Source organism: Aquarana catesbeiana, linkage group LG13 (genome assembly GCF_042186555.1).
Source record: "Aquarana catesbeiana isolate 2022-GZ linkage group LG13, ASM4218655v1, whole genome shotgun sequence".
NCBI lineage: Eukaryota > Metazoa > Chordata > Amphibia > Anura > Ranidae > Aquarana > Aquarana catesbeiana.
In genome coordinates this window covers 101,126,889-101,152,068 of record NC_133336.1, presented here as the reverse complement: position 1 = coordinate 101,152,068, position 25,180 = coordinate 101,126,889, and the positions used below count along the sequence as shown (strand labels likewise).

The following is a 25,180-nucleotide window of genomic DNA, read 5'->3' as shown; positions in this document are numbered from 1 at the left end:
AAGTGCTTTAAGCATACTTGGAAATTTATATAAATTGAAGGATTTCAATTGAAAAGAAAGAACTGGGCAGGAGAGGAAATTGCAGGAGCATTACATGGGTTAACCAGTTATGTTCGCACATGAGAAACTTTGTTAAAATGTATGTCAGGGCAAAAAACATATGCACTACATCTCGGCATTATATGCACATCTCTGCTCATTTTATCCCTTAAGGCCTGGTTCACACCTATGCATTTTTTAGTGCATTTTCAGTTTTGCAGAAACACACTACAGTCCATTTAACATGGCTTCCTATGGATGAAGTTCACATCTGTGCATTTTATGGAAAGGGCCAGGGACTTTTTTAATGGTTTTTGGTTCCATAGACTTCATGGGATCAAAAATGTGTATTGAAAAATGCAAAATGCACCTGGAATATGCAACCTGCAACCTGCATAGGTGTGAACTAGGCCTTAAAGACCCTACAAGTACAGAAGATACCTGTTGATATGCCAGGAATTCACTTGCAAAACACAGCAATTTTGTGGACTGAATGGTGTCTACCCTGCTCAGTTGTCTTTTCTGTAATAACTAGAAGACCATGTAATTTCTTACATGGTCAGCAGGGAATTTTTTGCACTTATCAAATAAATATAATAAAAACAATTTTTAGTTCTATATTTGTAGTGTTACTCCTGGAGCCACTGATTGGGAGGGGTCTTCTGTTCTTTGCCCTGACCTTCTTTGCCCTGACCGCAATTATTAGCGGCGTTTTACCGTCGGTATGCGGCCGGTAGCGGGGCGGTTTTACCCCCGCTAGCGGCCGAGAAAGGGTTAAGTACCACCGCAAAGCGCCTCTGCAGAGGCGCTTTGCCGTCAGTATAGCCGCGCCGTCCCATTGATTTCAATATGCAGGAGCGGTAAAGGAGCGGTACACACACCGCTCCTTCACCGCACCGAAGATGCTGCTGGCAGGACTTTTTTTACCGTCCTGCCAGCGCATCGCTCCAGTGTGAAAGCCCTCGGGGCTTTCACACTGGAATGAAAGTAGCGGCACATTCGGGTCGGTTTGCAGGTGCTATTATTAGCGCAATAGCGCCTGCAAACTGCCCCAGTGTGAAAGGGCTCTTAGTCCCCAGTAGTAGCACTATATCAAAGGAAACAGGCACTAAACCAGGTAGTGAAGACAAACTTAATATATTGTCACCCCAAATGGTTGTTAACTAGGAAAGCATAAAATGGATTAACAAAGGCAATAGCAAGTTTAGCATACAAAGTTATTAACAGTATTGACTAGGCATAAGTTGACATTTGGCATTCAGAACAGCATAAACAGTAGCAAGGCCGCCTCAAGAGAAACAGTGAGCAGTACTAAAGTTCAATCCAGTGCTGAAACTATACTGCTCAAGCACATTTATTGCAGTGATGCTAGTCCTCGACTGACTGGGTATGTGCTATTCAAAAGTAAAGAGGATGTTAGCAGGAGGAGACAGGGGAACAATGAGGGCTTGCAGAATAATTATTATGGGAGGGGCAGTCCTTTCAGATGTTCTTCTGCAGGCTATCGTTGGGGCCCTTTAAGAGCGTCAGTGCACTTAATGACAGTCCTAGTTAAACTGGACACAGTATAGTCATATATATCGGCATAGGTGCAAGGTAGATTTGGTTCAGATGCAGTAAAGGTTTGGTATAATATGGTATAGTGTTAGTATAGGTGCAGTCTAGGTTTGGAATAAATGCGTTATTGAGTGCAGCATGGATGTGGTATGAATTGGGTATACTTGGTGTCCTTCTCTCAGTGGCTCAGTCCCTGCTAGAGGTATCAGCAGTAAGCAAATAGCCCTCTCAACAGCTCCTGGGATGCTAAGGTGACCTCTCGCTGTAGAAGAGGGGCCCCATTGCTCTCTCTCCAGAAGCCTCTGGTGGTCAGTGGTGGAAAGCAGAGGGTGAGCAGACGCTTCAGGTCTCCCCATGGCAGCGGTGCAGGTGCTGTGATGCTGGTGGTGCTGCACTGCCCCCAGGCATCCTCACTTCCAATCTCAGGCTTGGATCTCCACTGGTATGGTCTTCCATTGGCAGGTAAATATCTAAACAAAGGTGCCCTCTCTCTAACTCACTCGGTGCCAAGCGGAAGAACTTTCCCAGGCTGTTTAATAAAAATCATTTCTCACTTCTCCTACTGCACAGTGCCTTTTGGGATTTTTAGAGTAAGGAATCAATTGGCCCCATTATATGGCTGCTGTCTCAAACTACAACTCCTAGGATTCTCAACACTTTGCATAGAAGTTTTGCTTGCTTGGCTTTAGCACTCCTGCTGCTAGCCAGAGAAGAGTGGTGCAGCATAACATCAGTATCACAGTAGAGGGATAGAAGAATAAAAGCCAATGTCTCCTTCTCCATATTGCTGTAGCCCAGCACCTGGCTACAATTTCGGACCCTAGGACAGCAGTAAAAGCTGTGGTTTTAATCCTTCCTCACTCTAAAAAAATGTTTGGGCTATAGATACAATTTAACAGACCGAAAGGTAGCAAATAAGCTAAGTTATTTGTCTACTGAACAAAGAGGTCCTTTCTTAAATGCTTGTCAATTGCCATTGGCATATCATTTTAAAAGTTATGACTATTTACTGCCATCTTTTTTGTTCCAAGTTTGTGGCACTGGCCAGGAAAGGCTACAAGAAAGAAATAGTTCTAGTTATTTGAAGATTAATAGGAGAATATCTGAACCAAAAACATATCACGGAGTGCCTGAGATTAGCTTGGGAGGTGTGAATTAGGAAACCCAGATAAATAAGCCTTTGAACAGGAAGCTTAGGCTGGTGTGAACAGGGAATAATTTACTGAGTAAAATGCAAGAATGCACACTGTATGCAAGCAGGGGATGCAAACACATTCCAAACCCTGTTTTATCTCGGCAAAACCTTCCAGTTTGTTGTTAAAACATTAAACAAACTGACTTCTGCGACAGCTGATAAACACACAATGCATTTTCACAACCTTGGAGACTGGAGTAGTGTTGACTATAAGACATACATAAAGATTGTGAACAGTCTATTGCTTATGGTACACATAGAATATTAGTTGATAGCTACATATCTCACATGTCTCTAATGGTGCAATATGTTATATCTGAAAGTAATATTTCATATTAAATCTAAAATTCTACAGTGGAAACTTTTTCAAAGATGTTTAATTGGTAATATGATTAATCTAGTTTACATTGTGAACATTTTCTGGATATGAAAAAAACAGCTTAGGCTTTATTTTACTTTTTTTCATTCCTTTGTAATAGCTGTATGTTGACATGAATACTTGATCTCTAGTTTGTATCATCTATCTGTGTTGGTTACATTTCTAATGGTATGTTGTTTGGAATATAATCTATGTCTTCTGAAGTGCACCAATTCTCCTGGTTGATGCTTAATTTTTCAGTTCAGCATTCAAGTCCCACCATAACTTTGTCTAGTTTTGACCCTAAAAATCTTATAGTAGTGTAGCTCCCCTCAGTAGGCGACTAGTGTTAAGTCAATGTAGTTTTTGGCCTCCCTGTAATCATGGAGAGTAGTTATTATTTGTTAGAGTCTGTTCCAGGTTTTGCTGGTATAAACTCAGCTACTTTTCCCTGCAGCCTACTGAACTCTGGGATATAGTGGGAGGAAGAGCTTTGACCCTGGCCTGCATATTCATGCCTCTTTAGCCAATCCCTGGTCAGGAGAGTGAGTGACCAGCAGGGGGCTAAGAGGGGCATTAATAGTTTGAGGCTTGGAATCGCTTCCTTTTGTTACTGTAATGATGGCTGAGGCATCCTTTGGAAACTACCAGCAGTTTCAAAGAATTCCTTCTGGGTTCCCAACTCCTGCTTGGGCTCAGGGACCTCTGTCCTAGCCTCCTGAAAGCATGCAGAAAGCTCATCTAAGAATCCAGAACACAGGCAACAAGTACAGAAGCTGACAGGTACAGTATACAGGGCACAAGTGAGTACCTGCCATGTGTATTCCTGAGACTTTTCTTTGCCCTTTTTGGGAGAGCCTACAATAGTACACTCAGGATTACACTCACGTTGAGGAGTTCCTGTTTGGAATCTAGTTACCCTTCACATTCAAGAGGGTGGTTCTCACCCTGAAGGAGCAGATCAGATTTATAGTATTCCATTATAGTTTTGCTATAACAGTTCTATCAGCAAAATAAACTGCAAAAAGACATGTACAGCCTGTTTTCTCACTCGAGTGACTATAAACTACTGTGTGCCTGGCTGCTATGTGCCTTTCAGGCAATGAAACCCAGGACCACACAGCCAGACCAGTCCTGGGTTTGTGCTACAGTAGCATGGTGTGAATATTGATAGATTCATGGAACAGTGAGTGACATTTGACTCTTCTAGTGTCCTGGTGACAATTTATTTTTTTCCTTTGCCAGGAGAAAGAAATTTACCGTTGGCCTATAAGAGAATCTGTGAAAACGATGCTAGCAATCGGATGGAGTGTAGAAAGAACTAAAGAAGGAGAAGCCCTAGCACTGCATCGGGAAAATGAAAAGATGCGTAGCATATCCCAAACAAGCCAGGTAATAGATCAACATTATATGCAAGCATAAATTGAACAATTTATTTTAATGTTATTTTCACCTTGAAGAGGAAGTAAAGTCCACAATTTTTTTTTTGTTTTTAAGGTCCCCCAGGTGAGTTATGCCAAAATGTACTAGTATGCACAGCATTTTATTACATTATGGCAGACTTACCTGTTATATGGTGTCCTCCAGCGTAGTGCTGGGATTGATCCAGCGGGCCCCCGACGCTTCCATCTTCGCCTGGTCTTCCTTCTGGGTCCCGTGCCTTTGCCCACTTGATAGGCCAGGCCGCGATAAGGCCACTCCCACGCATGCATACAGTAGTCACATCATCGCGGCATGGATCGGGGGTCTATTGGTGCCTTAAATGTTCGCTGAGCTAAGCATGAACAGTGAACATGACAGCTGAGAGGCAGAAGGATGCATTTATGGCAGAAGAAACCAATAGAGTCTCTTCTGTCATAAATACCCTGCCTGTCAGACATTTTATTGCAAAACAAAATTTACTTCCTCTTTAAACATAGAAAATTTGTTTTTTGCCTTTTTCAGCCTTAAAAAGCAAACTGACTCAAAAGTTACATTTCAGGTATTGGTAGACAGATGAGCTGAGTCACCCGCTGACTTTTTATATCTCTTGGGGACTATAGCGGCAAAATCTCTGTGCCATAGTTCCTGAACATCTTGGAGGATCCCCACACAAAAATGGGATCCTCCTAATAACAGGCTTCTTTAGGTGGCCATATTTGGGGGCTCAAAGAAAAGCTCATCCCTGGATATATACTGTATACTCTAAAATGCAGAATAACAGTAAGAAGATTGTTAATGTTTAAGGTGAGCCCTGTTGTGCATACTATTTATTTATTTGTGCTAGTGTTAAACTTAAAGAACCTCTACAAAAAGGAATCTGAAAGGAAAAACACAATCTGCACTCAATATGTACATAAAGGCAACTGAATTAAATCTGTAGGGTAATGAATGTGATTGTACTATAACTGCATTTGATCATTTATGTTTGTAAAGTTTTGATCAGTCCCACTACAAATCAGAGTTTTGGCCAGAGCACAGAACTTCTAGAATAACCAACTGTACCCATTCTGGTATAGAATCTAATCTATCAAAGACTGGGTAGCCAGCGCTAAGGTAGATTTGGCTGACATCATTTGTATTGTACTTTGTTTTATTGTACTGTACAGTATGTGCATTTTAGGAGCAAATGATTAGAGCCCCTTTGCTGCATTTGTACTAAGTACCCGGTAATCTGAGTGCATAAATAATAAAGTGACCGATCATGAGGATATAATCTGACCACCACATGACTACTGTATTAGCTGTCACGTCAACATGAATGTAAGGCTTTCCTTAACCTATGTTTATGCCAATGGTGTGGCAATAAGGCTGTTTTTGGCTGAAACAGACAACAAACATTTGTATGCAGCAGCAAAAAATGTCCCCTCATCCCAGCCTATTACTTTCCAAGTCATTGTTGTTCCCTGAAATAAGCTATTTTCCCTGTTCTGACTTCCACCTGGGTATCATGAACATGCTATACTCGGGAAACCAAATTGTGTACATGTATTCATATAAAAAAGCCAGAAAGACCTTTTCTATTGATCATTCCTATACATTCAACCACTCTCTAAAGTCTGTGTCCCTGTTTAGGCATACATCAACTTTTAGGCACCAAATTCCATGCACAACGATTTTTCCATGCACTCTGTTGTCCATTGTGAAACATGCAGACATCACTGTATCCATCTGGTAACATGGCACTACAACAGATGATAGAGTAATAGACCAAAGTTTTCCAACTTTGTAATAAATATATTGTTTTAACCGTACAGTACAGAATATAGACTGGGTATTCATAGACCCTGGGTTATAAGCTGCTACATTCAGGTAATTGTACACTGGGCAAACTTTTGGACATGCCCCCCTTGTGTGTATACCTATAACTCTACCCTGCTCAGTGAGACCTCAGTTTTTTTGCTAGTGTCCTGTAAATGATGGACCTCTTCTTCCTTATGGAGAAGCTTCTATGTTTATGAAGTTCTTATTTACTTCAGTTTTTTTTTATCAACTCTTTAATCAGCCTCTTCACTGTCTTCTATTACCAAAGAAGCAGTGCACCCAGATCGAAGCAACCTTGATAAAACCTTGGGAACGGTACCCAGAACCACGCTGTGGAGATAGCCTGTAATGTTGCTTTGGGCACTGGTTCCTGTTTGGTTGATCACTACAGCATTTACTGCAACACATGTAGTTAATTTCAGGGTGCTATGGTCCATTCCTATGGTTCCCAGAGCCTGCAGACCCCTCTGGCGGTATACCCACCTTGACAGGCAAAGCCTGGACTCATACAGGGACCAGCCAAGTTCAAAGGTAAGACAGGGTTGTCCTGTAATTGATCTGTTACTGCAGCCTTTTAGCAAGTATGAAACTTAAAGGAGAAGTATAGCCAAAGCTATTGTGGCTATACCATGTGGTCGGTATCTGCCCAGAAACCTGGGCCGATAACTGTCTCAGCCTCTCAGTGACCTACTGAGAGGCTGAGCCAGCTCCTCCCACCCCTCCACATCCCAGCGCTCCAGTGAGAGTGTGGGAGGGGGCCAAGGGGGGCAGAGCAGAGAGCCGGAGACTGACAGTCCCTGGCTCTGTGCTCACAGCAGTCAGCGATCAGCAGTCTTTTATCACTCAGTTCTCAGTGCAGAGCTGGCAGGGGACAGATGCAGCATCGGATCGATGCTGCATCCACTTAGGTGAGTATAAATGGGTTTTTTTTGAAAGTCCATACTCCTCTTTTAATATTTCCATTACTTGCAGCACACTTGTAAATGTATCCTGAATAGTATTTTTTTTTAACAACTAAACTATCAGTTTGATTTGAATGTTTAAACATTCAAACTTGGCGGTAAAGTTTCCACCATTTAAAGCTTAGTATTAGTTAGATGAGCTGGTGTTACATCACAACATAGGTGACACTGTTATCACTAATTTACTTTTCTCTGTTGATGTCCTAGAACAAGTCATGACATCAATTTCTGTAATGGCTTTTATTTCTGTCCATATGCAAAGAATCTTACGGCTGAAAGCCTGGTCAGCTGAAGCTGCCTGTAAAGGACACCTCACTTGTATGCCTTTGAAGGAGGACATCTCTTTGTCAGGCATTTGACAAAATCATAAAAGATGCTACAGGAGGAAAGGTCCTTCTCCCATAGCAGAAGGCTCCAAAACTCCCTCTTCAGGAGTATCTACTTCCTCAATACACAGAGTGCCACACTGCTCTTATCAGGCTTCATCTTTAAAACCAAAATCAAGCTTATCCTTTCAGCACAATACTGGTAACACAAAGCCCACCAAGTCAGCCACAAAGACCCTTACTCCTAAGAATGGGGAGATGTCTGTTACAGTTTGCATTACTCTAGATCAGAGACTTTCCAGACCTATAGGTTCAATCTGAGGATTCAAAGGAGTACACATAGAGTTTAAAACTGTACCCCTTCATCTCTTTCTTCTCTTAAACCAACCAAATTTGCCAAGGATTTACAAAGTGTCCAAAACCTTCTTATCTCCCAAGGTCCCTCCGGAGCACAGATTTAAAGGATTCTGTTCTATTCAAATCTGTTCAAAACCCTATTCAGCATATCCTAAACCTAAAACCATTCAACAAGTACCTTTGCATTCACAAGTTTCTCATGGAATCTGCAAGGCAGTTTCTGTTTCTCCGAGACTTGGCATCAATAAACATTCAAGATGATTACCTCCTTATTGCCATTTACTCACCTCATCAGCGCTTTGCAGTAGAAGAAACAAACACTTTCAATTTGTTGCACTGTCATTTGGCCTATCCTCTGCACCCAGGATATTCACATACAGTAGGTACTTGCACCTTTTCTCCCCTCTTAAGAACTCGGGGCATCCAGGCTATCATGTACCTACACATATATAGAAAAACATGTTGAGCTGTCTAAATATGTGAATCCACCTTCAAATATAATGAATAATAATCATATAAACAATAAAGTCCATAGTGATAAAGCGCAAAAGTCCTTAAAACAAGTGCAGCATTAAGTGATTGAATAGATCAGGCAAAATTGTCTCCTTACCAGATCCAAAGACCTATCAAGGTCTGTACTTGCATCTATTACCCCTCACATTAGGTGCAGATCAGCTTGACTTATCCAGCCTTCCTCGTTGGTGAAAACAAGGCAAAGATGTAGCCACATGATATCCTCAGAAGCTGATTCAATTAGTGATCATAAGAAAAAAGGGAAACTCATTTTGCAGCGTCCAAATTAAAAACGGGCATTTATTAAAAACTACTTACAACAAGACTGTAATCACAGGCATTGGTAACAAAAATTGTCCTAGCACTATCACGAGCGTATTGATGTCACCGCTATTTCCTGCCCAGCCAAGGTACGTTTCATCTGAATAGACAATTTCTGTGAGGCATTAGGAGCATTGATAGTTTGTAACAGCAGTCCCTCAAAGAATATTTACTAGAACCATTGTGTTTAAAGAGGAAGTGGTGTGATGTCACATGTTTGTCTGTGAGCACTGTTCAGGTATTCTGCTTGCCGACGCCAGTGGTTGCCAGAATATAATAGTCCAGCGGGGGTATGTGTGCAAAATTCAATATGTTTATCTCTTTCCTTATATACTGTATCTGCTGTCTATCTATACTTTTAGGTCCAAATTCCATTATGCGGCCCTTTGGACATATTGGGGCTGAATTAGATGCTCTTTGCATTTACCGGGTTGACCACCACTGCTCTAGGATCTCATGCCCAGACCTTAAAGTGGAGCTCCACTCCACTTTAAGGTCTGGGTATGAGAGAAGGTTTGCATCCTCCCCCCTTCAATGCCACATTTGACACTTGCACTTTTTGGGGGGGAGCAGGTACCTGGTTTTGACAGGTACCCGCTCCCACTGATCTGAGCAGGAAATTTGGCCCCCTCTCCTTCCCCTGCAGTCTTCTTCACAGGTCCCAGAAGACTACGGGACCATTCACAAGGTGCAGCGTGACTCGCGCATGCACAGTAGGAAAAAGGCTGTGAAGCCGCAAGGCTTCACTTCCTGTTTCCCTTACTTGAGATGCCGGCGCCTGCACCCAAAGCCAATTGAAGAACCGGTTCGGGTGAGGACATTGCTGGATACCTGGACAGGTGAGTTTCCTCACATTAAAAGTCAGCAGCTACAGTATTTGTAGCTGCTGACTTTTCATTTTTTGGGGGAGTCTGGAGCTCCTCTTTAAGAGTCTCCTCCTCTCTGAGAGTCTCGATGACAGTCCTCGGTATCATGATTGCCTCATTCAAACACTGTTTCTTTTGCTTAGTTCCACTCAAATCCCCCCAACACAACATTCTACTGACCTGGAACAAATGATCTGCATATCTCAATATCCCTATGCTTCTAGCCCAGTCAAGCAAGGCACTTCCCTAGTCGGTGGATTACCAATGAAGCAATGGAAATTGGATAGTCCTTTCTCCCAGGCTGTCCACAAGCTTTAGGCATGTGTCTATGAGATTGTTTGACTATTCTTCTAGAAGCGCATTTGTGAGGCCAGGCACTGATGTCGGACGAGAAGGCCTGGCTCACAGTCTGCACTCTAATTCATCCCAAAGGTGTCCTATTGGGTTGAGATCAGGACTCTGTGCAGGCCAGTCAAGTTCCTCCACCCCAAACACCTTTGGAATGAAGTAGAGCAGGGATCCTCAAACTACGGCCCTTCAGCTGTTGCAGAACTACATGTCCCATGAGGCATTGCAAAACTCTGACATTCACAGACATGACTAGGCATGATGGGAATTGTAGTTCCTGAGCAACTGGAGGGCCGTAGTTTGAAGACCCCTGAATTAGAGCATATATATACAGTTAGATCCATATATATTTGGACACAGGCACAATTTTAGTTTATTTTCAAGTATTTATAAAAACATATTCAAGCTATAGTTATATAATGGATATGGGCTGAAAGTGCACACTCTTGGGTTTAATTTGAGGGTATGTACATCCAAATCGGAGGAAGGGTTTAGGATTTACAGCTCTTAAGAATAGCCAACCCCCCTTTTTCAAATGACCAAAAGTAATTGTACAATTGAAGCAAAAGCTGTTCATGGCCAGGTCTGGACTACTCCTTTGTTATTTCTTCATCAGTTAAGCAGGTGAAAGGTCTGTAGTTGATTCTAAGTGTGGTATTTGCATTTGGAATCTATTGCTGTGAACCTACATCATGCGTTCAAAGAAGCTGTCCATGCAAGTGAAACAGGCCATTGTAAGGCTTCAATAATTAATCACTTAAGGACCGGAAGATTTTCCCCCTTAACTGCTTGCCGACCAGCCGCCACAGTTTTACTGCGGTAGAATGGCATGGCTGGGCGAAACAATGTTACCTTACGGCGCTTCGCCTTTTGGCTACTGGGGAAAGTGCGCGCCGCCCGCTGCGCCACCCGCAGTGTGTGCCTGGAGCCGATGCGAGTGCCCGGTGAGCGTGATGACAGCCGGGCACCCTCGATCACTCGAGACAGAGCGAGAACCAGGATCTGTGTGTGCAAACACACAAATCCCAGTTCTTTCAGGGGAGTAGAGACAGATCATGTGTTCATACTAAGTATGAACACCGATCCCTCTCTCCTCCTAGACAGCCCCATCCACCCTACAGTTAGAACACACCTAGGGAACACAATTAACCCCTTGATCGCCCCCTAGTGTTATCCTCTTCCCTGCATTTTTTTAGCACTAATCGCTGTATAATTGTCAATTGTCCCAAAAATGTGTCAAAAGTGTCCAAATAGAAAGCACTATTTGTGGGAAAATAAGGACGTCAAATTTGTTTGGGTACAACGTCGCATGACCGTGCAATTGTCATTTAAAGCGACGCAGTGCCGTATCGCAAAAAATGGCCTGGTCATTGAGCAGCCAAAACTTCTGGGGCTGAAGTGGTTAATGACCAGGCCATTTTTTGCGGTACGGCAGTGCGTCGCTTTAACTGACAATTGCGCGGTCGTGCAACGCTGTACCCAAATAAAATTTGCGTCCCTTTTTTCCCAAAAATAGAGCTTTCTTTTGGTGGTATTTAATCACCTCTGTGATTTTTATATTTTGCATTATAAACAAAAAAAGCGACAATTTTGATAAAAGAAAAAACATATTATTTACTTTTTGCTATAGTAAATACCCCCAAAAAATGTAAAAAAAATAATTTTCGGTTTACGCCAATATGTATTCTTCTACATATATTTTTTTTTTTTAAACTGCAATAAGCGTATATTGATTGGTTTGTTATAAATTTATAGCGTCTGCAAAATAGGGTATAGATTTATGGCATTTTTATTATTTTATTTTTTTTACTAGTAATGGCGGCGATCAGTGATTTTTAGGGGGACTGTGACATTGGGGCGGACAGATCAGACACCTAATCGACATTTTTAACACTTTTTTGGGAACCAGTGACATTATTACAGTAATTGGTGCTAAAGATATGCACTGTTATTGTACTAATGACACTGGCAGGGAAGGGGTTAACATCAGGGGTGATCAAGGGGTTAAATATGTTTCCTGGGTGTGTTTACTAACTGTATGGGGGACTGCGTGACTGGGGAAACACACAGATCCGTCTTCCTGCATAGCAGAAAGACAGGATCTGTGGGATCTCCCCTGTCAGAACAAAGATTTGCCTTGTTTACACAGGCAGGCCCCCGTTCTGTCTGCGGCGATCGATCGCGGGTGGCCGGCGGACATCAAGTTCACCCCACCCGCTGATTGGCTGGCCAGTGGATGCTCGCTCACAAATCGCTGTGTATGAGTCGACGTACAATGACGGCGATTAACGGGATCGAGCCACATTGCCGCAGTACGATTGCGGCAGCTGGTCCTTAAGCAGTTAAATAAATCCATCAGAGAGATCCACGGATCTATGGTATCTATGGTAGGGAAAAACACATTCACAACATCCAGATAAGTGAAGGACACTCTCCATGAGGTGGGCGTATCATTGTCAAAGTCTACAATCAAGAGAAGACTTCACAAGAGCAAATACAGAGGGTTCACCACAAGGTGCAAACTATTCATAAGCCTGAAGAATAGAAAAGCCAGATTAGACTTTGCCAAAAAACATCTAAAAAAGCCAGACCAGTTCTGGAAAAGCATTCTTTGGATCTATGAAACTAAGATTAAAACTGTACAAGAATGACAGGAAGAAAAAAGAGTGGAGAAGGCTTGGAACAGCTCATGATCCAACATCATCTGTAAAACATAGTGGAGGCAGTTTGATGGCATGGGCATGCATGGCTTCCAGTGGCACTGGGTCATTGGTATTTATTGATGATGTGACAGAAGACAGAAGCAAATTCTGCAGTGTTTAGAGATATACTCTCAGCCCAAATTCAGCCAAATGCAGCAAAGTTAATTGGAGGGCGCTTCACAGTACAGATGTGCAATGATCCAAAACAGTAAAACAAAAGAAGAAAATATGCAGCCAACACATCACTAGACATACAGTGCAAGATGGAAATAAAAAATAAAAGTGTGGTGCTAAGTGAGCAAGTAAATAGCGTGTGAACCTGAAAAGGTGAGGTAGGCAATGCAAAATTGAATGTGAACAAAACCAAAAGGTCCAAAGTGAATAAAAAACATCTATGGAAGGTCCATTAAAGTTCAAAATAAAGTGAAGAAGATCTTTCTTGGATAATCCAGGAAGAATCTTCAAAATACAGTCAAAATGGTAAAAAGATTCGATGGACACACGTACCGTATAGCATGTGGGTCAAACAGGCACTCTTAAGGGAATGACCTCAAACAGGAACTGCCACCACTGGAACAATGGTAAGAAAGATTCCACCCATCGATTTAACAGTTTAAAAAAACAGTTACCTTCCTGGCATGGCTGTGCTCTCAACCAAACTGTCAAACCATCAAATGGCTGATGTCATAACTGATGTGCAGCATTAGCAGTTGAAGGTGAAAAAGAGGCCAAGATGGCAGCTTCCTGGGCTGAAAATGATAGGAGGGTTTATTTCCACTTTAAAGCGGAATTCCACCCTAAAGTGGAACTTCCGCTCATCGGATTCCTCCCCCCCTCCGGTGTCAAAATTGGCACCGTTCAGGGGGGGGGGGGGTTCAGATACCTGTATAATACAGGTATCTGCACCCACTTCCGGGTATAGCTAGCCGCAGCTAGCCGCAGACTCCCCGCCCACCCCCGTTGTGTTGTGGGAAATACACAGTTCCCACAACACAACGGGGACCAGTGTAGACGCGCAGCGCGACTCGCGCATGCGCAGTAGGGAACCGGGCAGTGAAGCCGCAACGCTTCACTTCCCGATTCCCTCAGTGAGAATGGCGGCGGCAGCACCCGAGGATCGAGGGACGGCTCGGTCTCGGGTGCCGACATCGCTGGACCCCGGGACAGGTAAGTGTCCTTATTTTAAAAGTCAGCAGCTGCAGTATTTGCAGCTGCTGACATCTAAATTTTTTTTTTTTAGTGAAACTCCGCTTTAAGATTAAACTTTGATTTACCTGTATATAACTTGGAAAATGTTACAGGACACAGGACATCTTACCTTCTATTCCTGTGTTACTCTGCATGGCTTGCTAAAAAAAAGAGGTCTCAGTAAGTGGGGAAGGATCATGGGGATGTTTCCAAAAGCTTTGCCAGTGTCCAATTACCTGAAAGTAGCAACCTTTAACCCAGGATCTATACATATCGAGCCTTTGTCCTGTACTGTACTCCAAGATACAGAATTTACAGGTAGGTTAAAGTTCCTTTCTTTTCAGCAGAGATGGTCCACAGAGGTCTTTATCAGTTCGGTTTGCATCATAGCCAGCCCTTCTGTTCAGACTTTGCAAGAATCTGACAGCAAGCATCCAGTGTATGAGCACCTTTTTAACATCTCAGCTGTATTATCTTTATTGTACAGTACAGGACACATGAATCGATTTATAGCCCAGGGGTTATTTTCTGTGATCTTTAGGTGATTGGACGCTGGCAAAAGCTTCTCTAGGTTAGCCAATGTATCCATATAACACTTCCCATTCTGTGAGATCCATGCCTTCTACTCTTGAAAAAGAACTTCCTATTTTTCACCAGATTTATTTTACCTTCTTCTATCAAGATCTTACTACTCCTTGCATTCATGGCTCACTAGCAGTTTATGGCTCAGTTATCTTTGAGCATACCTTGGAAACTATACCCAGACCACATAGTAAAAGGGCCAGCCTGTAATGTTTACTTTGACCCCTGGACCTTGTAGTTGACACTCACCTTGGCATGTGGTGCAACAAGTGTATTTAACCATAGTGTGTTATACAGGTTCAGGGTCTTGCTCCATTTCTATGGCACCCAGAGCCTGAAGACAATTTTTGGGGGTATGCCCATCATGACAGGTGAAATCTGGACCCTGAACAGGACCAACAACATGGACAAGTTAAAACAGATTTTCCCTGTACCTTTATACCTACCAGTTCCTGGCTCTGCATGTCTTGATGGATCTGTAGTATACACTACATCTTTAGCCTACAAGACACACCGCAGTGGCATGCACAGAGGCACTTTACAAGGCACAGGTTATGGTGGGAAATCTACACTCCTAGTGTTCCTCCCTAACTTTTATGGTCTTACTATTCAGACTCTTAAGTAATGTTTATATAGCATTTACCTATTTATTTGTGGTTGTCTTTTTAAACCTCGCTATCGGAAGTTCCACTCTGGCTGGAAACATAGTGCTTATAAGAGTCCTATCTGAGCATTTCACACTGCCATTTTCTTTCAACAATGAAAAATGATTGTTTTGTTGTCCCACCTGTTTACCCCAGAGACACAGACATTGAAACTCAGTTTGCACCTGGGTTGTTGTGATTCCATCATACCGGAAGCACTGAGTCCCCTCAATCCAGGTCCATAGGTCCATTTCGTGAGTCCCTTGCAAGGGAAGACTCTTGCTTATCAGTGGTGGATTACAGCCGCTTGGGACTGGGAGCACAGGGGACAGACAGCGGCAAGTCCACTGCAGGCCTTGAGGAAACTCAAGTTCCTCTTAGGTTGATAGCAGTTCCCCCTGTTCTAGAGCAAGGTCTATCACATTTCAGCCTGATTCAGGCTCCTTTACAGCTGTGCACCATGTCGCTTGTCTGAGTAAAGCAGAATTCTTTGCCACTGCGTCTTATCTATTTGAGAGACTATTTCCACTTCTGAAAATGGTGGGGACTATGAGCTGTTCACTTCTGCCTCTCCTCCTGACTATGTTCATGAGCCATAATCATATTTGCCTAGTGCACTTATAATAACAGAAAACAATGTGGGCATTGACATTTTAGTGAAGGCGGCTCAAGATTTTGCACCACCATAATTAAGAAATTACTTTTTTAGCTTCTCAGCATAGGCTATATACTGTGGACTCATTAATCAAGGCCGTGCATACTCGTCTCTGAATAGATGCATCCAGTGCTGCACAGGCCCCCCATTTTCCTAAAAGCACAGAAAAAGAGGGCCTTTTGTACAAAGCCTTCTCCCACCCTAGATCAGGCAAGTACGTCTTTATACGATGATTAGCCACGTTATTCACCCCCTAATGACGCCTTGTTTGCTGTTGGCATATAATTTCGCAAGAAGTGGTTGTACCCAATGTGGACTGTGACATTCTTAGGCTTCATGTACACCATGCCTAATTTGACTGTCGGCCATGGGAAAACGCAAACAGCGGGTTTGCCGCGGTTTGCGTTTTCCCTTGGCCGGCGGTCACAATGTTCCTATCCTGAATGCAATTCTTCTGCATTCAAGAGAGGGAGGTTAAGGGAGGCTGAAACTCCCATAACCACAGCAGCTCCTAAACTCTGGTAAACGCCTACTGTATGTGTACAGTATGACATAACATTTTTGCTCCCCTCAGGAGATGGATTCAGGCATTGCATCTACAGCTGTTCGCCACATCTTTGCTTGGGGCCTGACCCTTCTATTCTTCACTTCTTGGCATTCTTCCCCCTTTCTTCCATCTATCTGGGCAGTTGTCTTTTTTTTTATTGGGCTCTGCCCTCAGGTAAGAGTTCCTCCTTCCCTGCCTGTACGTATTCTACTATTAAGGTCAGGTTCTTGGGCCTATACAGTGTCTAGCTTCTATTCTTCTCACTTGTGCAGAGCCACCACCCAGTTCTTTGTTCACCTTTTCTCCCAAACCTTTTTGCCAGATGGCTGTTTGAACCTTTGATGTCACTTGCTTTGGCTGTAAGGTCTCTGTTAACTGTTTGGGTTAGTTGACACTTCGTGTGTTTTCCTGAGAGCCTTTTTCTGTTTTTTTTAGCTGGTTTGTTGCCCACCCCCTCGATTTATTGCCTGGGGACGTTCCATGGTCTGTGTATCGATTCCTGTATTCTAAAAAAAATAATATCAATGCAGCGCTCGTGACTAATCAAAACAAATACGTGAATGTATTACCGCTGCTTTAAGAAAAGTACTAATACTTGGATGATATAAAACAAACACATACAGCGCTGGCAAAAATAAAATCAAAACTAGACCATAAATGTGATACTAAATAGAAAGTGCACTGTGCAATAATCATAAATCCATACGTACTATAAATAAAGTGCTAAATAAATAATATGTAGATATAAATATAAAATTAGTGCTAACACAAAACAATTACTCTTGAAATGACAGTGATTAATCCCAAATGTATAGACAATAGTAATTATGTGCTAAAAAAATAGTGAATTAATAATATAATAGCAATGAATAGTCCCAGATAAATGCCATCAGCTGAATTGCTGTACAAGGCTCTTGGTGGCGGCCTCACTGAAAGAAAGCATCTCTTCAACCTATGCTGACAGTCAGTCTCCTGAAGTACTGCAGTATGATGCCTCTGATGTAAATGCAATACAATGGCTTAAAATCGTAGCAGATAGGTTATATGCTTAGAGGTGTGGACCATCGAATCAAACTCAAAAAGACAAGGAAAAAGCAATATAGTGAAGTATTGCAGAGAAAAGAGATCACTTGCGCATCACAGCGCTACTCACAAGATACATGGTTGCAATCAGGCATGTCAGAAAAACTTCCGCGATCGCCGCTGATGATTTATGATTATTGCACAGTGCACTTTCTATTTAGTATCACATTTATGGTTTAGTTTTGATTTGATGCCTGTATTCTGAACTGCACGATAAAGATAATAGGAATTTTGACGCACTTGTAAATTCTATACCTTCTAGTACAGTACAGGGCACAGGTTATTCCCTCTTTTCTGTGTGACCTCCTGATTGTTTGCAGTGCATTTCATACAGTGGACTTGTTCTATGGATATACTGGGTGCGAACAAAGCAAAGCTTTTGCAAGTGTCCAGTCACCGCAAGTTAGAGGAGTATAACCCATGGTCAATTACCAATATGTGTGTCCTGTACTGTACTCCAAGTTCTGAAATTTACAGATAGATCAAAATTCCTATTTTTTTTAAATAAACAAAAGTAATTACTGCATTCTTCCCTTGGCTTTAAGCCTTATTCAGCAAGCAGAAGCACAGTTTGACCTTATTATAAATATTCCTAGAGGTACAGAATCAATAGACAGAGACTAGGGAAGTGGAGTTTAAGGAATGCAATATAAATATAATGATTTATTATGCATTTTACTTAAGATGTATGTACTTTATTTTATAGGGCAATGGCTACACACCTGTCCCGATTGATCTGAGCAATGTTGTCCTCTCCAGGGAGCTCCAGGTATGCATTTTCTTATCTGAAAGTTAACAATAAATTGTTCCAGAGAACAATCATATAACACATCTAGGAGAACCAAATAGCACATTCCTGAAATTTTTTTATCCTTCATTAAAAAGGAACTGCGGTCTGCTTACATAATTTGTAATAAAAACATCTTTGCCATTCCGAAGCTTCCCTCCAACCACTTTGCATATTATTTTATATATACTCTGATTCTGTACTTGCCAAATATACTGCAGAAATCTCCCTCCACTCAGTCTGATTGCAGCCATTTTAACTGTGGGCAGCTGAAGCTGCTGCCTGTTCACTTCCTGGATTTACACAGACACACAGAGTCACACCTCCAGCTCTTCCGCTTTCATTGGCCCTCTTATGACTCATCCCCCCTTCCTTCCTGGCAAACGCTCACGAGAGAGAGAGAGAGAGAGAGAGAGAGAGAGAGAGAGAGAGCTGTGCATGATGTCATAAGCCTAGGCTAATGACCAGCCAAGAAACAGGTAGTGGGCTGTATAAGGTATTTCCTAGCAGCAAAAAAATGTTTTACTACCCAAAGTTATAACAACAAGGGCAGAAGATTTAATAGATGCAAAGCTGAAAAAATGACTGAAGATCCGCTTTAAGGGGCACGGTCAGAAGGAATTCTGAGATGTATGGTTATACTGCCACCTACAGGAGAATTAGCAACAAAAAACTGCTGACCAGCCAGCATAACGCCTCTGGAGGTTTCCCCAGCATCAGAATACAATGATTACTGATTGTGACTATAGCCACAGACAGTGATCGTATGAAAAAGATCAGATAGGCTGGTTGTACTGAACTTGATTGATGGATCGATTTCAGTACATCCATCCAGCCCATACATCGATCGAAATTCAGCAGGTTCTGCTGGATCTGTCTATGGCTGGCTTTAGATCGTACATTGCAGATAAGCAGCTTAAACACTATATGCAGAGGAGTGCCACTACTGTAAAAATATCTACTACAGTAGTGGTTTCTAGAATTTTTCTACTTTGGGCTCTGGATATGGAATATAGTTTTCTTGTTAGTTAACCTTCTAGGGTGTGGGCTTTGAGGTCTGTTCACAATATCAGTTTCTGTTCAGGCACAGGAGTGCCTAGGCACCCTCAAACATCACTGACATTAAAAAAAGGTAAATTTTTTAGAGTACTGCACAGGCTTAGTTGTTCTCTATACAGATTACAGATTTTTTCTAAAGCAAATATGCACCAAGAATAGTATTTCTATGGATAAAACATAACAAAACATAAGAAATAAAGAATAGGTACATGGAATAATAAGTATTTTCTGAATATCATGATTAAGAGACAATCCTTTGCTGGAATAACATTTGGACATCACAATAAAAAAAATTAAGAAAACAAGCATTATGGGCAAAAAAAGTCCTAAAAAAAATCACACATATATTCACATTTGAGATGAAAACTATGGGCCTAATATACAATAAATAATACTGCTAACTAGTTTTACAGTGTCAAAGCTCTTTAGATCAAAACCTTCTGTGATACTTTTTATCAGTCACAGATCCATGTAAATTGTTTATAGCGTGTATGTCCCACATCTTTGAGATAGAAGTGTGTATATCTAGTCTATATTTGAAAACAACTGTGTTGATAGAGATTAAAAAGATCTTTCTGTTAATAGCTCAAGTTCTAATTGTGGTTTTGTACAGGGAATGGTTGAAGTAATGGCAGAAAATTACCACAATATATGGGCAAAAAAGAAGAAGATGGATTTGGAGACTAAAGGTGAGAGAACAGTGCATTAAAAAAAAAAAACTTTTTCCTATTTGCATGTGTCTCAAGTCTTTAATATCACTTACTATTCCAGACTTTTTTTGGAATATAGCAAAAGGTTTTCTGTTGGCTACTTGCTGCAATTGTTTCTCAACATTAAAATGTATGTCAGGGCAAACAAAAAACATTTGATAAACATCTTTGCAATACATCTCTGCAATACATACTCTTGTTTTACCCCTTTAAAGACCATGCACGTAGAAAGAAACATACCTGCTGATTTGCCAGAAATGCTCCTATGTTTTTTTGTGGGCTGACAATACACAGCATTTTGTGTACTGAGTAACAGCGGCAGTCCTAATTAGTTGTCTTTTGCTAAACTACCTAAACTCTTCCAATCGCCTCATCTCTACAATATAGATCCTAAATATGCTGTAGTCCAAAATTAGAACTAAGAGCACCAAGTGAACTCCTTGTGACAACACAGGACAGTTCTGGATTTCTGGCATGATCAACAGGTATTTTCCTAACCAGACAGTACAGGGCCCGGGTTCCTTTAAGTCATGACCATGGGTTATATGCTGCCACCTTCAGGTGAGGACACTGGCAAATAAAGCTGTTATGACAGCCCATATAAACCCTTCCACACCCAGCAATCCTCAGTTTTTTTGCTAGTGTCCTTAGCTGATGGATGACCTCTTTACTGAGAGCAGGTTTCTGGCTTATATTTTCAAATGTACTGGAGGATTGAAGAAGTTCATTAGATCTTCACACAGAAAAGCAATTTCTTCAACTGGCTGCATTGAAGGCACTGAGGCAATATGATTGCAGCTTCTGGATTGGTCAACACTTGGTAGCACCTCACTGAATAGTACAGAGCTCCCACAGCATGGAAGTCGTAGGGCCAGCCTGTTATGTTGCCTTTTAGCACAGTATGGTGCTCACCCTTGGTACAGTAGTGCAGTGTGGTGCAGTTAGCTGTAGAGTGCTCTGCAGGTCCAGGGCAGTGACAGTCTGAATCCTGGTAGTTCCAGGACCTGGATCTTGGTCCCTTCTACTGTGGGTCCCCCCCACAACTTCTCTCACACCCAGCTCCTTCCCTGCCTGGGGATAGTTCCTGGATACTGGGCAAGAGCTGCTGCAACATTTTTAAATAGTTTGTTCTGGTCATTGCCTCGTGTGTGCCATGTTAAATGATTTATAGCAGCCATGTGAAAGCATGAGCAACTTTATGCATAGAATGGATGATATGGTGTAAGCCCTGCAATACATTTGGGTGCACAATGGCATGTCCTATGTGCATAGCCCTGCCCCCTGCAGGGGGCATACAACCCATCAGGCGCTTTCTTCAGCACATTGCTCTACTGCATATCAGCATACTACAGCTGCAGCAGTATTCCTGCTCTGGTTTGTGGCCCACATCTCCACACAGCCTTCACTGTACAAGAACTGGCCAAGACTAGATACATTGTAATATATACACATCCTAGGAGGATTGCACATTGGAAAAGTGGAAAGTGCCTTTGTTGGATCTAGATATTTCCTGCCTTAACAAATCCCTTTTGGCACCTGTCAAGGATGTCCCAGTCTTCAAAGATCTAGTGACAAAAGGTTTGAGGCTCTCCATAAAGCCCCCTTTGGTCTGTTGAGCTCCACCATGCAGCTGTTGGTGGTGTCTGTGGCTGTTTGCCAATCCCTGCCAGTATGGGCAAAAAGCATGATGCGCAAACCTGGAACAATCCTGACAGAACACTCACTGCTGCAAAAATTGTACTAAACAAGTAACAAGGCGCAATATGCAGATACCTTACAATATAGTACCTAATAGTCCAGGAATGTGGGTGTACAGATGTGTACACTGGTAATATAAAACCACAGTCTCAGTCAGGGCAGCCACCAAGAAACCAAAAGCGAGTTCCAATAGCTAAAAAAAGACAAGGAATAGGGGCGCCTCTGAGAAATTATCATAAACACTTTATTTTAAATAAAATATCCACTCACATGAAAGTAGGAGAAGGCATGTACAGGAGCGTGGTGAAGGCTGGAGGGCTGAAAAACACAGGGCTGCAGGTAGAAGCTGTATCAGTGTAGCTGGAGCACAATCCAATCCAGGCAAGCAGGGGTGCAGATGACTGAGCACATAAACACATAGGTGTAATGCAATGTCCCTGGAGGATGGTATCAGTAGTCCAGTGGAAAAGGAAGGAATCAGTCCAATAATAGCATGAATATCTGTGGAAAGGAGGAGAGGGACGTCTGGCTGGATGGCAGGGCTGCGCTGTATCTCCAGCGATCGTACTGTTCCTGTGTGGTGAGGGAAGAGACACGGCCGTGTACGTGAGATGGAAACGAGGCTTGGAAAGCAGACACAGGCCGGCGCCGAGCCGTGACGTCATCAACATGCAACGCGTTTCTGAAATTGCTAGCTATAGATGGATGGAATAGTCGCATTCCTTTTTCAACCATGGATACACAATACATGGAGGGGTTTAATATAGGCGGACCGAGGGGCGGAACCAAAAACATTAATGGAGACACAGGCTAATGAAGAGGGGAAGGGGAGGAACTAAGGAAGACAGGAAATGGGACAGAAAACTGTGAAAACAGGAAATGGGGCAGAAAATAGGAAATGGGGCAGAAAATGGGACAGAAAACTATGTGTATAAGAAATACAATTTAAAAATGGTAAAGAATAATGGAGAAAATAATTTTTGAAAAATAAATAAATAAAAAATGATGATGAAAGAATGACAAGCTAAAAGTAGATATAAATATATGAATATTGTAAATAATATAAATAAATATGTAAATAAAAAAATAAAAATAAATATATGGTCAGGGAATAAAAATAGAAAATTAATTAATTAAATAACAGACTGCAAAAATTGGAGCTTCTCCCAGGATCCCTACATGACTGCATTTATGGCGAACTCCCTGCTTCAAATTCTAACAAGTCCTCGAAACGCTTTAACCAGTAGAATCTCCAATTGTCCTGTCATGTGTTATGATGTATTTTGGACTGAATGGTGCTGTTTCTATTTGATGAGTTTTGCTGCATTTGTCATTTTGTGAGTATAATGCTTATCAACTTTACATTAAATAAAGTTATGTTTTCTGGATCATGCACTAGGCCGGTGCGTCCTCTGTTTTGCTTCATGGTTTCATTGTTTACAGATCTCACCTAGTTCTCATGTCAGTACAGATGCTCAGAATCCTTTGTGAAATTGGTCTGCGGAAACGTCTAGAAACAATTCTGTTTGAGGAAGAAGGGCTTTTCGGTGGGTCATTAAACACCTCTATCGTGAAAGTCATCGTTGAAAGAGTACGCTTTTACTCAGTAAGAAGAAAGCTAAGGTGTCCACGGCAAAGTCTGCCACTTCCAAATTTCGGAAAAGTTTGTCCCTCCCAGACCTCCTCTTCAAAAGCCAAGTCCTCTAATTAATCCTATGTCTTTCTTCGTTCTGCCTGCAGGCTCTCACAAGGACTGTCCTTCTTCTAGTTCCATCATCTCTATTTGAATAAGGCAGGTTATCACTAAGGCTCATGCCTTAAAGGCTAGGACATTTTACGGGAGATTTACTAAAACTGGTGCACACAGAATCTGGTACAGCTGTGCATAGTAATCAGCTTCTAGGTTTTATTGTCAAAGCTTAATTGAACAAGCTGACATTAGAAGATGATTGGCTGCTATGCACAGCTGCACCAGATTCTGTGTGCGCCAGTTTTAGTAAATCTCCCTGTGTTTCCTTGTTATTGCTCACTTGATTCGATCAGTCAGTGCCTCTGGTTTTTCAGAATCAGGTATCTGGTTCTCAGATTTGCAAAGCTACCGCCTTGTCTTCTATTCTTATGTTAGTAAAGTTTTATCAGGTGGATGTTCAGGCTTCTGCAGACACTGGCTTTGGCTGTAAGGAGCTTGAAGCTGCTTTTTGAGGTGGGAACCTGTTTAGTCCTGTGGGCATTCTTTGCTATGTTGCCCACCCCTCAGTTGTATTGCTTATAGATGTCTCACGATCAAGATGTAAACAAGCCTGTATCCTAGGCTATACTGTGCAATTAAGAAATAGGTATTTTTGGTTTACCTGTAAAATGCTTTTCTTGGAGTACAGAAATGTTTCTCAACTCCAGTCCTCAAGTACCCCCAACAGGTCATGTTTTCAGGATTTCTTTCACATAAAAAACTGTGGTAATTACTAAGGCAGTTAAACTGATCAAATCACCTGTGCAAAATAATCAAAAGCCTGAAAAAATGACCTGTTGGGGGTACTTAAGGACTGGAATTGAGAAGCACAGTACAGGATTGAAGCCACTCTCCCCTCTGTTCTGGTATTTTCCTCTGATTGCTTGCTAAAAAACTGAGGATTGCTGGAAATGGGAGGGATTTTATAGGCTATCATAATAGCTTTGCATGACAGTGCCATTACAGACCAAAAGGTAGCAAATAATATAAATTAAGTGTTATGCCCTGTACACACGACCGGTTTTGCCGTCGGAATAAACTCCGAAGGTATCTCCAACGGAATTCCATTCAAGCGGTCTTGCCTACACACAGTCAAACCAAAGTCCGACCAAAGTCCGACCGTCAAGAACTCGGTGACGTACAACACGTACGACGGGACTAGAAAAAGGAAGTTCAATAGCCAGTAGCCAATAGCTTCCGTCTCGTACTTGCTTCAGAGCATGCGTCGTTTTTGGTCTGTCGGAACAGCATACAGACGAGTGGTTTTCCCGATAGGAATTGGTTCCGTCGGAAATATTTAGAACATGATCTATTTCTAGGTCCGTCAGAATTTTCTAAAAAAAAAAAGTCCAATGAGGCATACACACGATCGAATATACGATGAAAAGCTTCCGTCTGACTTTTTCTGTCGGACATTCCGCTCATGTGTATGCAACATTAGGGTTTACATACAGTTTACGGAACCATGTATGAAAGTTTGCCTGTTTAACAGACCTAATGTCAAGCTTGTTACTTCCTATTGCTCATGCTATATGCTCATTCCTAAATGAATCCTTGGAAATAGGGTTGCCATAAAGAAGTTTATTTCAGTCACAGATGAACAAACTTACCTCCAGATCCTAGAAGACTGATAGCTTTAATGGGCTTTTTTCATCAGTTAACTGGTTTCTTCAAATAATCATTATTTGATATAATTAAATGTACTGGTCAG

At 42.0% G+C, this 25,180-nt stretch overlaps 1 protein-coding gene across 7 annotated transcripts in view; it reads left to right on the top strand.

The window, feature by feature from the left end:
• RYR3 (ryanodine receptor 3) overlaps positions 1–25,180 on the top strand; it is a 1,082,755-nt gene that overhangs the window by 665,166 nt on the left and 392,409 nt on the right. For all 7 annotated transcript variants that reach the window (XM_073608696.1, XM_073608694.1, XM_073608691.1 and 4 more), the window contains 3 exons: positions 4,395–4,541; positions 18,193–18,255; positions 19,946–20,021. In XM_073608696.1, coding sequence (XP_073464797.1) covers positions 4,395–4,541; positions 18,193–18,255; positions 19,946–20,021 — 286 coding nt within the window. The remainder of the gene's footprint in view (positions 1–4,394; positions 4,542–18,192; positions 18,256–19,945; positions 20,022–25,180) is intronic.